We start from the raw sequence: 15,568 nt of genomic DNA on the forward strand, positions 1-15,568 counted from the left end.
GATTCTGTGAAGACCCACAACACAGCAAAAAATGATGTCCTTTTTGTCATAGGGGATTGAAATGCAAAAGTCAAAAGTCGAGAGGTAGCCTTAATAATAGGCAAGTTTGGCATTACTTTGCCAACAAAGGTCTGTCTAGTCAAGGCTATGGTTTTTTCAGTGGTCATGTATGGCTATAAGAGTTGGACTGTGAAGAAAGCTGAGCGCCGAAGAATTGATGCTTTTGATCTGTGGTATTGGAGAAGATTCCTGAGAGTCCCTTGGACTGCAAAGAGATCTAACCAGTCCATTCTAAAGGAGATGGGCCCTGGGTGTTCTTTGGAAGGAATGAGGCTAAAGCTGAAACTCCAGTACTTTGGCCACCTGATTTGAAGAGTTGACCCACTGGAAAAGACTGATGCAGGGAGGGATTGCAGGCAGGAGGAGAAGGGGACGACTGAGGATGAGATGGCTGGATGGTATCACTGACTCGATGGACGTGAGTTTGAGTGAGCTCCGGGAGTTGGTGATGGACAGGGAGGCCTGGCGTGTTGCAATTCATGGGGTCGCAAAGAGTCAGACACGACTGAACTGATCTGAACTTGGCCTTGGAGTACAAAGTGAAACAGGGCACAGGCTAACAGAGTTTTGTCAAGAGAACATGTTAGTCATAGCAAACACCCTTTTCCAACAGCACAATTTGACTCTACACATGGACCTCACCAGATGGTCAATACCAAAATTAGATTGATTATGTTCTTTGCAGCCAAAGATGGAGAAGCTCTATAGAGTGAGCAAAATTAAGACCTGGAGCTGACTGTGGCTCAGATCATGAGCCCTTACTACAAAATTCAGGCTTAAATTGAAGTAAGGAAAACCATCAGGTCATTCAGATATGACCTAAATCAAATCCTTTTTGATTATACAGGGTAGGTGATGAATAATTCAGGGAATTAGATCTGGTAGACAGAATGTCTGAAGAACTATGGACAGAGGTTCATAAGACTGTTCAGAAGGCAGTGACCAAAATTATCCCAAAGAAAAAGAAATGCAAGAAGGCAAAGTGGTTGTCTGAGGAGGCTTAATCATAACTGAGGAAAGAAGAGAAGCAAAAGGCACAGGAGAAAGGGGAAGATATATCCAACTGAATGCAGAATTCCAGAGAATAGCAAAGAGAGATAAGGCCTTTTTAAAATGAACAATGCAAAGAAATAGAGGAAAGCAACAGACTGGGCAAGACTGGAGAACTCTTCAAGAAAATTAGAGATATCAAGGGAACATTTTGTGCAAGGATGGGCATTACAAAAGACAGAAACTGTAAGGACCTAACAGAAGCAGAAGAGATTAAGAAGAGGTGGCAAGAATACATAGTGGAACTATACAAGAAAGGTCTTAATGATCCAGATAATCACGATGATGTGATCACTCAATTAGAGCCAGACATCCTGGAGTGTGAAATCAAGTGGGCCTTAGAAAGCATTACTACAAACAAAGCTAGTGGAGGTGATGAAATTCCAGCTGAGGTATTTCAAATCCTAAAAGCTGATGCTGTGAAAGGGCTGCACTCAGTATGTCAACAAATGTGAAAAACTCAGCAGTGGCTACAAGACTGGAAGAGGTCAGTTTTCATTCCAATCCCAAAGAAGGGCAATGCCAAAGAATGTTCAAGCTACTGTACAATTATGCTCATTTTACATGCTATCAAGGTCATGCTTAAAATCCTTTAAGCTAGGCTTTAGCAATATGTCAACTGAGAATTTCCAGATGTACAGACTGGGTTTCAAAGAGGCAAAGGAACTAGGAATCAAATTGCCAACCTTGGCTGGATCACGGAGAAAGCAAGCGAGTTCCAGAGAAACATCTACTTCTGTTTCATTGACTATGTGAAAGCCTTTAATGTGTGGATCACAACAACTTGTGGAAAATTCTTAAAGAGATGGGAATATCAGACCCCTTTACCTGTCTTCTGAGAAACCTGTATGCGGGTAAAGAAACAACAGTTAGAACCTTACATAGAACAACTGACTGGTTCAGAGTTGGGAAAGGAGTACGTCAAGGCTGTATATTGTCACCCTACTCATTTAAATTCTATGCAGAGTACATCATGTGAAATGCTTGGCTGGATGAAGCACAAACTGGAATCAAGATGGCCAGGAGAAATATCAACAACCTCAGATATACAGATGGTACCACTGTAATGACAGAAAGTGAAAAGGAACTAAAGAGCCTCTTGATGAAGGTGAGAGAGTGAAAAAGCTGGCTTGAAACTCGCCATTTAAAAAATGAAGGTCATGGCATGTAGTCCCACCACTTCTTGGCAAATAGAAGAGGGGAAAGTGGAAGCAGTAACAGATTTTATTTTCATGGGCTCCAAAATCACTGCAGATGGTGACTGCATCCATGAAATTAAGACACTTGCTGCTTGGAAAGCTGTGACCAACCTAGATAGCATATTAAAAAGCAGGTTCATATAGTCAAACACAGAGTTTTTCCACTAGTCATGTACAGATGTGAGAGTTGGAGCGTAAAGAATTGAGCACCGAAGAATTGATGCTTTTGAACTGTAGTGCTGGGAAAAACTCTTGAAAGTTCCTTGGTCTGCAAAGAGATCAAAGCAGTCAATCTTATAGGAAATCAACCCTAAATATTTATTAGAAAGACTATTCCTGAAGCTTAACTGCAGTACTTTGGCCATCTGATATGAGGAGTCGACTCATTGGAAAATACCCTGATGCTGGGAAAGCTTGAAGTCAAAAGGAGAGGATGACAGCAGACAATGAGATGGTTGAATAGTATCACGGACTCAATGGACATGAATTTGAGCAAGTCCTGTGAGATAGTGGAGGACAGAGGAACCTGGCATCCTACAGTCCATGGGGTCACAAAGAATTGGACACAACTTAGAGACTGAACAACAGCAACAAAAGTCCATATAGCACAGTGCTCCAGAAATTTTCTGAATTGTTCTTTATTTGTTGAAATGAATAATTGGTCTAGCCATCATCAGCAATTGATTGAAATTTGTATATATTCCCATTAAAGGTAGGATCCATTGATTTTTCAATCTGTACCCAGAAATGAATGGATATTCTTTTAAAAACTCATGTTTGTGACCTGTTATTTGATACATATTGCTCTAAATTATATTCATTTATGTGTTTATTCTGTCAATACCAAATTACTGAGCTTGTATTATATGGCAGGGATAGCACCAGGCAATGAAGATACACAGGTCCCTACCTTTGTGTTCACTACAATTCATTAGAAGACTCAGATCACTAAATTATGAGTCTTCTTGGACTTTAGTGCAAAGGCTTCTGGAAAGAAGTTTTGTTTCATCTGATACTTAAGGATAAGTCAGCAGCTATTCTGTAGCTACCCTCCACACACTATCCATGCCACCCCCATATTGCCTCATCCATTCTCTAATTTCACTTAGGTTTATAGACTAGTAATAGTTATCACCAACCATGTGAAAGTTACTGGACTGCTTAGGGAGACACAAGCAAATGGCATTTTCTGTACTTTCTCTCTTTAAGTGTATTACATGTTTCATCAAGAATGTAAAGCCAGAATTAGCATAAAATCAAAAGAAAGGAAATTCATTGAATCTGGCCATCTTCAACTGTTTTTTTTTTTTTCATATTCACTTCTAGTTCCTATCTGTAAACATATGTCGTCCTTTTTTTTCCAGTGAATATTGTTAGATTAGAACTATTTCAAAAGAAACATGCTGTAGCTTTTCTTTGAAATCCATAACTTTTTCTAGTTCAGGGATTCAAAGGACATGACTGGAATTGAGCCTCAAAGAGAGAGTCAATAATTGTGCTGTTCCAGTAGTTAGTTTTGTGTTGAAGCTATTAAAGTGCTATTTCACCATAGACTGAAGTAGTCTTTATTCATATTCCTAGGTAGGTGCAGAAATACACACACTTATATTGGGTGGTTTTGTGGCCCTTAAGTAGAAACACTGATTGAACCTTCAGACTTGGTTTCCAGAACTTTCTGAGCCCTAATATTGTAAATGGGTAAATCTGAGAGGTTCATCTTTATTACCCCCTCTAGAATTCATGGAGCCATTCCCAGTGGATCTTGTGCAGTGTGGCCCAGCCTCTGGGAATGGTCTCAGTGGACTCTGTAGCATGTAGCCACCACGAAGTCTCCCAACATGGCTCCTGGAAAAACCCTCACAATCTAATCAGCCCTGTTGATCCCCAGAAGAATCTGGAGCTTTCAGAGTAGGAGCTGATTCTATGTTAACTCAAGATTTTTGCTTATCTGTTTAATTTACTAAAAGGCCGGCTGTCTGAATCCATAGATGTTCATGGTGTAGTGGCTGGTCCATTGGGCCCGGAATGATCTGGAGTGATTCATCTCTTGGAACTTTGGTTTTCTCATCTGTAAAACTGGGATAATGTTTTTGTGACTTATCTAGGAAAGTAGATAATAGGTACAAGTAAGATAAGTAGAAATATTTTTTTTATAAAATTCACCTTACAAACGAACAGTATGAATATGTAAGAGAGAGACAAAAAAAAAAAAATCAATTAAAAAGCTATTGTAACAGGAGGGGCAGGGAAGGAATTAAGGAATTAAGGGAGAAGCAAGATCTGTCGGGTTTGGCTCTGAGAGGTTGTTGGGGAGTTTCCAATGAGATGACAAAGTCTTGGGCCTGGTTGTTGCCAGTAACTGAAAAGGACCACGCCAGGGAGTCGAGTTTAGGGATTACTGACTCAGATAACAGGGGAGCATCCCGGTAGTGCTACAGAACAGGCATTTGAAAGGAAGAGAAGCTCACAAAAGAAAGAAAGCCTGGAAGATGATTTAAGAGTCATTTTCTTACAACTAATAGTTAAAACCATGACTGAAAGGGAATGCGTAGGGAGGAAAGTATATTTCTTTTCTTTATGCCAACTTCCTCCTTGCCAAATATTTAGAGGGACATAAAAAGAAGACAGAGAGGTTATAGTATAAGAAAAGTAATTTTTGTTGTATCAAACCCAAAGTTAGGGAGACATGCCACAAGGAAAATTGTTTTTTAATTAAAAGTTTTTTTTTTTTGGTCTGTGCCACATGGTGTGTGGAATCTTGGTTCCCCAACCAAGGATGGAACCCAGGCTTCCTGCTTTGGGAGCATGGAGTCTTATTCACTGGATTGCAAGAAAGTCCCAGTGATGGATATTATCTTTAAAAAGGAGGAATGGGGAAATGGTCAGTAGTAAATCTTCAGAAGATCTGAGGGCAGCGAGGAAGGAGAAAAAGTAAGTGGCCACTAATGACATATTAGTGGAAGTAAGGACATGTTCTGTCTGTGTAGCTGTCAGTGTCCCTCAAGGGGGGAGGCACAGGACCATGAGCTTTCTGATTGTAAAGATTGTGCCGTGCAAAGATGTATGTAGTCTCATTTGCTTTCAACCAGTGCCAAAAGGAGGAGGTGGTATTAGTTCCTGCCGTTTATTCAGGGTCCACTGCTCATCTGGACCCCTTAGTTAGCACTGATATAATCCTGAGTAATCCTATAGTTATGCTTCCTACTTTATAGGTACTGCCACTCTAGGAGCTTAAGTACTTTGCTTGTGGTTCTAAAGCCACTGAGTGATGGAGCTAGAAGTGAAAAACCAAGAAGAAACGACTCTGAAGCCACTCAAAATTGGAAGCCATTTCCATTACATACCATGATAATACTTTTTCTTTGGTTGCAACTTCCTGGTCCAACGTCTGTCAACGTTTACGGTTGCAGTGCCCTTCTAACATTATTCCTGCCGAAACAGGTTATGAGAAAGATCTGCAATGGACAAAGTGTGACATTGTAGAAAGAGTGGTTTGCAGTCCAAAGGCATGATGAATTAAACGTTGCCTGTGTCATTTCATAGATATGGAAGTTATTTGCTGTAAAAAGTTACTTACATTTTGGGAACTTCAGTTATAATCATTCTGCTTTATTTCTTTGGCCATCACTTGTGTGCAAGGTTTTTTTTTTTCTTTGTTTTGTTTGTTTTTTTGAGAATTACAGGTGGATAAGACCGGCAGAAACTTCTTAGGAGAAAATGTTTTGTTTCTTGTAAAAGGAATTTCCAATGGTAAGAACCAGAAAAGCTATTATTTTGCTAGTAGGACAGAAAGACCATTCTCTCTGTATCTAAAACAACCAGATGAAGGAAATAATTTTGTTCATAGGAACAAAAAGATTGTTGATATGAGACAAGTGTCAGTAGTCTTTGACATGCAGCAATGGCACCAAGAGCTTCAGTTCATCATTTCCATGTCGGTATGTAGCGTCAGTACGTTTATAAAGGGAGGGCTGTGTTCTGCCTCCTGTTCTTCATCTGAGTCCTAGCCTAGCTTTGGAAAATGGCTGATTCTCATGATAGGGAGGAAAAATATTCCTTATGCTGAAAAAAGAATAATATCACAAATAAAGGAAGACTATAAAGTGCCATGGACTTTGGGGACAAAATTTGCTATGAAATGGTATTCTTGAGATGTCTATACTGTTGTGCTAATTGTCACCAGAATCATTGCTTAAAAGACTGAAGGCAAAGCTCATCTATCTGAAAAATCAATGAAGAAAACAAGCAACTATTAGGAAGTACTAGCTTGAATATGAAAAGCACAAATTGAAAAATGTAAAGTTAGATGAAGCCATTGACCACCTTACCACCCTGCCTTTATGAATATACCCCTGGGTATCATACACAATTTGCAGTTTTCCACCTTTGTGAATGACAGAAAACTTAGAAACTAAAAATGATTCAAATTTGATATAAGATTCTGCACTCATAAGTACTGATAAGATCCATGGTTCCCAGAAGTGATGGTTGAGAGACCAAGTGCCCCTGGTCAGGCATCAGTCTTAGAGGTATGGATTGCTGCTGTTGCTAAGTCACTTGAGTCGTGTCCGACTCTGTGCGACCCCATAGACGGCAGCCCACCAGTCTCTGCCACCCCTGGGATTCTCCAGGCAAGAACACTGGAGAATGCATGAAAGTGAAAAGTGAAAGTGAAGTCGCTCAGTCGTGTCCGACTCTTCGCGACCCCATGGACTGCAGCCCACCAGGCTCCTCCGCCTATGGGATTTTCCAGGCAAGAGTACTGAAGTGGGTTGCCATTGCCTTCTCCAACAGGTATGGATTAGCTAACAGGAAATTTGGTAGAGCCACCCAGAAGGAATTATTGGAAATTGCTTTGCTTGTTTTCTAATAACTTTATTTAAAAAATATTTTTTATTTATTTGACTGTGCTGAGTCTTAGTTGCAGCACACGGATTTTTAGTTTTCACTGTGGCATGCAAAAACCCTTTGTTCTCAGCAGGCGGTAGGGAACTCTATTTCATGTGGGATCCAGTTCCCTGACCAGGGATTGAACCTGGCCCCCTGCATTGGGAGCACATAGTCTTAGCCAGTGGACCGCCAGGGAAGTCCCTCTAATGAACTTTTAAAAAGGAATCTGCACTTTGGAGTTTTCCATTTGTTGAACACTTGAGCTAAAGTTCCCTACACATTCATTGCAATGCATTGTCAAGAGCAATAAAAAAATAGGCAGTTTTTTTTTTTTCCCCACCAGCTTATTTGAATTACTCTCTTTTGCACCTTTCTAAAGTCATAGGTTGTTTTTTGTCTCAGCAGTGGGTGGTAAATGAATGGGATTGAACAACTTCAGAATGGGACTGGAGGTAAAAACTAGAGCCCTTGAATCCTGGATTAGAATCCAGAGATGCTCAGCAAAAAAGTCTCAGTTTCCCAGCAGCTTTATAATTCAAAACATCTGTTTCTATATTTGGCATTGTTCCACTTTTTTATTCTTAAAATTGTTCCCATCTTTCAAAACACTTTAAAAAATAAAGAAGTCCCCTTTCTGTCTCCTCTTTCCATTCCCCCACACATGCATTTGTAATTACCTGGTTTAGTCTGTGTGTTTAATCAACTTAAATTGAGATAGTTACCTACATCTGATTTCAATCTGAAGGAGCCATTGAGAAGCAGGCAGTTACTGCCTTGTGTCTGCCAAGATGTGACTCTGCCAGGAAACGGATAGGACTTATACTAGGGTATTTCCTAAAGAAGCCACTTGACTCAGTTTAGATGTTTAATTTCCTTAAAATATTGTTTTGGGTCTCAGTCTGTGTTCTCTAGTTGGGATTTTCTGATGTAAGTTAGGAATTTCACTTATTTCTGAGTTTGTTCCAGGATCCAGCTGGCATTATGCGAAATGCCTAAAGCTCAAGGAAGTAAACCACCCTGAGTGCTGAGTGTCATACCTCGCTGCTCTGGAGGATGGACAGGCCCATGTTTGTTCAGGTCTTTGTAGCACCATTGTCCATGCGATAAGATTGAGTTAATTTTCAGAAAAAAGGGCTTCTGGTTATGGTCATGAAGCCTCTGATCAGAGGTACATATTTTTTGAGATATTTTCCCAGGAAAATTAAACTGCAGTAGAAAAAAATTACTTTGTTCTGGTATTGACTGTTAATTGTAATTCCATTTTTATTTATAACATGAGCATAGAAATCAAACTTCTAGATTTCCTTAGCTGTGTTCACTTGCAACACCTTCTACTGGCCAGACTTTGAGATCTTAAAGTTTTTATTTTTTCCTCTTCATTGGACTGTCATTTCTGAGTGGTAAAGAAATATGAACACAGGACTGAGCTCTTTATAAAAGTTTTATGCTATCGTTCTTGAGTTTATAGGCTTCAAGGACTTGAAAGACTCTAAGAGCCCTTTATTTGTTAGCCAGATTAGGACGAATGCTAAAATTTCCTTAGCATATTTTGCACAGTGGTAAAAGCATACAGTCCAGGGTGATGAGCTGACATTCCACTGGGGCATTTTTAATAGGCTTATGGCCCACCTGAACCCAAACCACCAGCATGCTGAAAGCAAAAATAATCGCAAGAAGCACAGTGGGGAGATTTTTTCATATCCACATAGATCGGGGCTTTAAAAAGCTATATTTTAATTGTGATAACAGCCACATGCTTTCAGCTGGTTGGGGTTACCAGATTACAGTCAGAGGTTTGTTTGGCAAGAAAATAAAACCAAGGGAGATAAAGAATAAAATGATGAATGGTACAGAGCTAAGATTGCTTGATACAACATTGCACAATGGATGGTCTTGCCAAAGGAGGCACAAACATTTCAAGGAGGCTTCCTGAGTTCCCCCCCCCCCCCAGAAGGGCCCTTAGGGCACTGTCATCGTCAGTGTGGTTCCCGAAGCTCCCTCATTTCCCAGGATCTTCCCAGGCAGGGGCTTTTCCGTCTCTAGTGCGCCTGTGCCCAGCTTCATGGTGTGTTTATCTCAGAGGCAGCCTCATTTCTGCTTTTCTCACTTTTTGGAAAGCACCCCTGGAGACTGGCAGTATTCTTGCTAGGGTGCTAGAACTCATTAGAGTTTTCAGTTTCCTCTGCTTTTCTGACTGCTCAGAGCTGCTGAGGTACAAGTGAGCTTCAAAGGAACTCCATCAGCCCGGAAAGCAGTATATGAAAATTGAATTGTTGTTTACCCAGTTTTAGTATTTCTGGCTTTTCAGAGCCAAATTAGGTGATCTGATTTATTGATTTCACAAATATTTATTGAGCACCTACAATATATATATATCAGGTACTGGGTGCTTAGAATGTATCAGAGAAGGAACAAACCAAGGATCCAATCTTGAGGGAGCTGAAGTTAAAGGGGATTGTTTTGAGGCTTTCCTACCATTTGGTTTTCAGGTACAGTAAATAACTAATTGCAGTGGGGGAGAACTGAATGCGTGCCCCAATCTCTCTGGTCTGTGCTGGAGCAGGGAATAAAATCCTCTGTCTAGTCCATTATATTCCTTTGAATCTAATAGTTCAGTTCAGTCGCTTAGTTGAGTCCAACTCTTTGCGACCCCATGGACTGCAGCACGCCAGACCTCCCTGTCCATCACCAACTCCCAGAGCTTGCTCAAACTCATGTCCATCAAGTCAGTGATGTCATCCAACCATCTCATCTTCTGTTGTCCCCAGATCATTCTCATAGTTCCTTTGTGGTTCCTGTTAGTGTCTAGAAAGAAGAAGCTTCTCCAAGACTGGTGTCTTTGTATCTTTCCATGGTGGTATTCTCATTAGGAAAGGAAAAAATTCAGTTGTAGCAATTGTTAGTATGGATGAACAGAAAATTTATATGTGAAGATACTAAACCTAACAAGAAGGAATTTTACAGTGAAAATGGGAAAGAGTTTCAACCAGTTTGTGTAGCTGTCTTAAGAGTTTTTGAAGTCTGGGCAGTCACCACACCAAAGCCAACATCTCCAGTGTGTTCAGTGTGTGTACAAATACACACATGGATTTTTCATTCTCACCGTTCTTAAAAGTAAGGGGTGGGGGCATTACTGCCTAGTTTCTTTCTCAGAGTTTGACCTGGTCCAGGTACTAATTGGAGATGTCACCCTTTTCTGCCTCCTCCCATAGAGTTGCTGGAATTGCGGCCGTAAAGCCAGCGAGACCTGCAGCGGCTGTAACACAGCCCGATACTGTGGCTCCTTTTGCCAGCACAAAGACTGGGAGAAGCACCACCACATCTGTGGACAGACCCTGCAGGCCCAGCAGCAGGGGGACACACCTGCCGTCAGCTCCTCCGTCACACCCAACAGTGGGGCTGGGAGCCCCATGGACACACCACCAGCGGCCACCCCCAGGTCGACCACCCCAGGGACCCCTTCCACCATAGAGACGACACCTCGCTAGACGTGCACTCAGAACTGTCGGAGGAAAGACAACACAACCAACACGAAACCAATTCCTCATCCTCAGATGCTCAAAGTTGTTTTTTTTTTTCCTTTTTTTGTTTTGTTTTGTTTTGTTTGTTTATAGACGAACTATCCTGTTTCAGTACTTTCAGCAAGAGAGAACCTAACTGTATCTTGAGGCGATCGTAAAACAGAAGGCCAGTAACGGGTCATAATGACTTATTGTGGATAACAAAGATTTCTTTTCCTTAGAGAACTGAAAAGAGAGCAGAGAATATAACATGAAATGATAGATTTGACCTCCTCCCTGTTATTTTCCAGTAGCTGGGATTTTAAACTAGATGACCTCATTAACCGATGCTTTACCAAACAGCAAACCAAGAGATTGCTAATTGCTGTTGAAAGCAAAAATGCTAATATTAAAAGTCACAATGTTCTTTATATCCAATAACGGAAAAAAAAAAAAAAAAGAGGAAAACCCTCAAGGGCATGAGCATTGGCTACAGCAGTAGACATTTTAACAAGAAGATGAATGGCGTCCGTGGGTTGCTAACTGAACTTTGAAGACCCGCTACATAACGCGCAGATGTGTAGCATATTGGAAGGAGACACAGATGTTCGGGTTTTTTTTCCTGTTTCTGAAAAGAAATAATAATATCCAGGTCAACAGAAGGAAAGATGAAAGATGATTTTGCAGTGGGATATGTGAACACAACAGCAAGAAAAAAATGCCATAACACAAAAGGCTCCTTTATATATATATATTTATATATATATATAAGTATATATACACACACACACAGAAGTCAGAGACTCAGCCTGCAGTTATTAGCACCCTGGCAGCTTTGACACCAGCCAGCTGCTCTAAACAACCCTCAACGTTTCTTCACTTTTGCAAGGTTCCACAGAGCAAGACATTGGGTCTATTCCAGCTCATTCATTTTATATTGAAAAATAATTTTTTAAAAAATGGTGGCTCCAGCTCCAGCCCCTTTCTAAATTTTTTCAACCCCACCCTGTTTGGATTTTTAATTAAAAACTAGTAGTTCTCTTGGTGTTAAAACACTTCTGTCCTGTGAGGTTTCCCAATGGTGTTTTTCTTGTAAACGTGCTGGACGACTGTGAAGACGCGTTGTAGTTTAACCACGTGCCCACATTTAGTCTCTTTATTCCTAGTTGGTGAGAAACCTGTATCTTTCTATGCTGCTTTTATATCTGTATGTATTAGTGGTATTTCTCTAGTAGTTAAAAAAGAAAAAAAAAAAAAAAGACTTTTTTGGTTGTCCTCAAGAAAAGAAAAGAAAAAGGCTATCTTTCGGAGCTGCTATTTCACTCTCTTATAGGATTTTTTTTCCCTGAAAACCAGCATGCTTCACGGAATGCTAACATATTGGTGTTTTTGTAAGAGGGATGTACATAAATGTATTTTGCACTGTCACAATGATTCCCTAGGCATGCTTTTTTTTTTTTGAGCAAACTTTTTAAATATGCTAGATCCATTCCACCAAGTTTAGCTGTAGCATAGAGTAGTAGTGGATTTTTTTTCTTTTTTTTTGATGAAAAATCATTATTAGGGACTTTTGAAAAAAATAACAAGATATCCTACTTTTAAAAAAAAAGACAGTGCATGTGTATCGCTGTAAGGTTGTTTAAGTATTTCTAATTTTACAAAAAAAAAAAAAAAAGATAAATCATTAGAGCTCCAAATGCTGAGGTGTAGACTGACAGCTTTAACACTGCTGAATGCCAGGTTACACAGTATTCTTACAAAAAGGGAAGTCAGCCAAAGACTGATCTGATGGACCAAAATTGGAATTTTGAAAAGCACCAGTACTACTTTCCAAAATGATCAGCAGGTTAAACATGTTCAGCAAGGTATAGTGTGAATCCATTAACCCTTCGTCGTCCAGGGTCCAGACCAGAACTACTTGTTAGTTTTGAAAATGGTAGCCCAGAATGTGGTTGTGTGCTTTACGGAAAGTCAGCAGTGCTGCAGGCTGTGTAGACAACCAAAGTTTTCAAGGCTGGGAAGACACTACTCCACATACATATACACACCAGGCATTTATTTAAAAATCTAAAGTGGTCCGTTAACTTGGGTTTGGTTTTGTTTTTAAATAAAGCCTTTGGATACAGTTTTACATGGCTTTTAAATATCTGCATAGAGGTAATCCTAAATCTCTTTAGCCTACCATTATTTGCATTTCCCCCTGTATTTTCATGTACAAGTTGGCTTTAATTTTGTTCAGGTGGTGTTTTGTTTTTGTTTTTGTTTAATGGCTTTTTAGTTTAGAAACTTCTGATGAGCAAGTGAATACATCTATCCACATGTTGAAAGTCCATCTGCCAGCACACCTGCTTACAGTGGCATGAAAGCACATAACCAGGCTCTGAATGGGTTATATTTTATCATGGTGCTCCCAGAATCCTTTGACCTCACTCTGCTTTCTAGTCTGCTAATGACACTGGACAGTCCTTTCTTACAGAGCTATTATATGTTCTAGGCTACGAAGGGTTAAATAATCCCAAAAATGAGGTATGTCATACCCACACGTCTTTATTTCTAGAAGCTGTGATGTATGTGAAACAGCACTGTTATTCTTAACACTAGTGTGTAAAATAAGGATTAGTACAGTACGTCTCATTACTTTTAATTCAGGGCACCCTGAGTGAAAACAAATACAAAAAAAAATCCCTAACTCTGAGCTCTATCTCGAATTCCTCTTCCTCCTTCCCCGCTTCCTCCTCCTCTTCCTCTCCTCCTGTTTTGCTACATTCTCCTCAGTGGCAAAAAGTTTCACTCTACCTCTGACAGCATGTATATTGCACCAGTAGCTAACAAAAACTGGTCTAGTCAAACCAAATGGGCACAAAAGAACCAGGATACCAAAAGTTAAGCTCATACAGCTGCAAACCATATCACTTCTTGGTAACAATGCAGACCTCATAAACCTAAAGAAGAGAAAGAAAAGAAAACTTTTGTTACTTTCCTTTTTTGCTTGTCACTTATATACAGGCTATGTGAGAGTATAATTTGTAGGTATAACACATTTAAAAAAAAAAAAGTTATCTTCATTGGATAGAATTGAATGGTGGTCGCTGATAGGAATAGGGCGTCCTCGATCTCTTTTCTCTGTCTCTGACTCTTTTCTCTTTCTCTTTTTTCTCTGTCATGAGACTGTGTGTGACAGGGCCACCTGTCTTATCTTTTTTTTTGTTTTTCTTAACTTTTTTTTTTTTTTAATGTGTAGGTGCATGTCTTGGGGATTTTAAAAAAATTTCAAGGCTGGTTTTCTTATGCAAAGCATGCCTACGTCTGGAATACTTAGGGAAAGAAAGCGACTCCATGTTGTCCGAATTCCTCAAGGGACAGAAAAAAAAATTGGAGACTGTCGAAATGCAGATTTGAAGTAATTTTTTTTTTAAATATTATTTTGGGTTCTGCGACATTATTGTGAAAAATTAAAGTTGTTGTGCAATACTTAATTCAGACATGTACCACAAGTTAATGGTAGACTAACACTGGGGGGGCGGGGTCTAGGCATCATGCTTTTGTCAGCATACTCTTGAGCTTTGAAGTCTACTATGTCTGAACTGTGGTTTCTTGTTTATCCTTTTTTTTTTCCTTAGTTGGACTGTAATGTATGGTCTGTCAACCTGTGAATCTTTAAAGTATGATTCAGGTATTGTTGTATTCTTTACTGTGTAATAAAAAAAGTTTAAAAAAGCCTCTTCTCTCGCCTCCCTTATCATCAGTGTGTGCCACTGGCTGTCCACACAGTGGCTCTGGTCTGAGTGTCTGTCTTCATCCTCCCTGGTACTGAAGCACATTGGTAGGGTTTATTCAGCCCACAGAGCGCACCTCTGTAACAGGAATTGGCTCATCCGTGGTTGATGAATAGGCCATGATGTTAGAATAGTGCCAACGTCAAGGTGGTTCAAGGGGATGGTACCCAGGCAGGAGGAGTTGGAAGAACGGGAAGAGAACTGCAACCTTCCAGATGAAAGGAGCATTTGGTTGGCTTAGTTGAGCTGCTGCGTAGGCACCTCAAGGCCTTTTGGCTGCCTTTTGACAAAATTAGAAATGAGTTGCCTGCTCCTGGTTCAACTGCCAGAAAGGGGCATCCCAACGCTGTGAAGCTCTGACTCATAAGTGCTAGCTCATCCTGCCAACGTGAGTGGCAGAGCCACTGATGCAGAGCTTGCTTCCACCTATCTTGTTCATTATCCTCTGAGATCTGCCATCCTCTCTCCTTGTCTTTTTGTATATTGTTAAACATCCTCTGTGGCAAGTCTCTGCCTTTGCTGGGAGGTCTGAAGTGTTCCCTCTACTAACGTGTGGTTTTTTTTTTCACGCTCTAGTTACAAACTCAAGGTTTGAAGCCCTGACTCTTCTCCCTGCAGCCCATGAATCCTGTAAAGGTTTAATATAATTTTCAAATCACAGGATTTGGGGATTTAAAAAAAAAATAATCTATGTACTGTGTTGTAGCAGGACTTTCTCTTCCCTCAGCTTTCTCAAAGGGTTCTCAACTTGGTGGGCTGAAGAATAGTTGCAAAGAACAAGAGGACAGAGCCCATGAAGAGCCTGTGTCTGGAGAGAGTGAGTACTGGTGAAGGAGAGGGTGGCTTGAGACTGGCCGTTCAGCTTCCTCCCTGTGTCAGCTGGGTCCTTGTCCCAAGACCTGGCTTCTCTAACTTGTCTTCCTGGGATATGTGCCTTTGTTCACATTTCTTTCTTCAGAAACACACAAGGAAAATAATGCAAAAAAAATTGTTTTAATCAGTAATGGACACCTCCCCTACAATTGTGATAGGTAGGGTCAGATACTTAACATAACAGTTAATGATTTATTTTTACAAAAGACAAGGAACCCTG

At 40.3% G+C, this 15,568-nt stretch overlaps 1 protein-coding gene across 8 annotated transcripts in view; it reads left to right on the forward strand.

The window, feature by feature from the left end:
- Positions 1-12,380, forward strand: part of RUNX1T1 (RUNX1 partner transcriptional co-repressor 1) — a 152,107-nt gene extending 139,727 nt beyond the window's left edge. For all 8 annotated transcript variants that reach the window (XM_015097929.4, XM_042254495.2, XM_027973236.3 and 5 more), the window contains one exon: positions 10,412-12,380. In XM_015097929.4, the coding sequence (XP_014953415.2) occupies positions 10,412-10,687 (276 nt within the window). In that variant the 3' untranslated portion in view covers positions 10,688-12,380. The remainder of the gene's footprint in view (positions 1-10,411) is intronic.
- The last annotated feature ends 3,188 nt before the right edge of the window (positions 12,381-15,568 follow it).

The sequence above is a fragment of the Ovis aries genome, chromosome 9 (assembly GCF_016772045.2).
Source record: "Ovis aries strain OAR_USU_Benz2616 breed Rambouillet chromosome 9, ARS-UI_Ramb_v3.0, whole genome shotgun sequence".
Classification (NCBI taxonomy): Eukaryota; Metazoa; Chordata; class Mammalia; order Artiodactyla; family Bovidae; genus Ovis; species Ovis aries.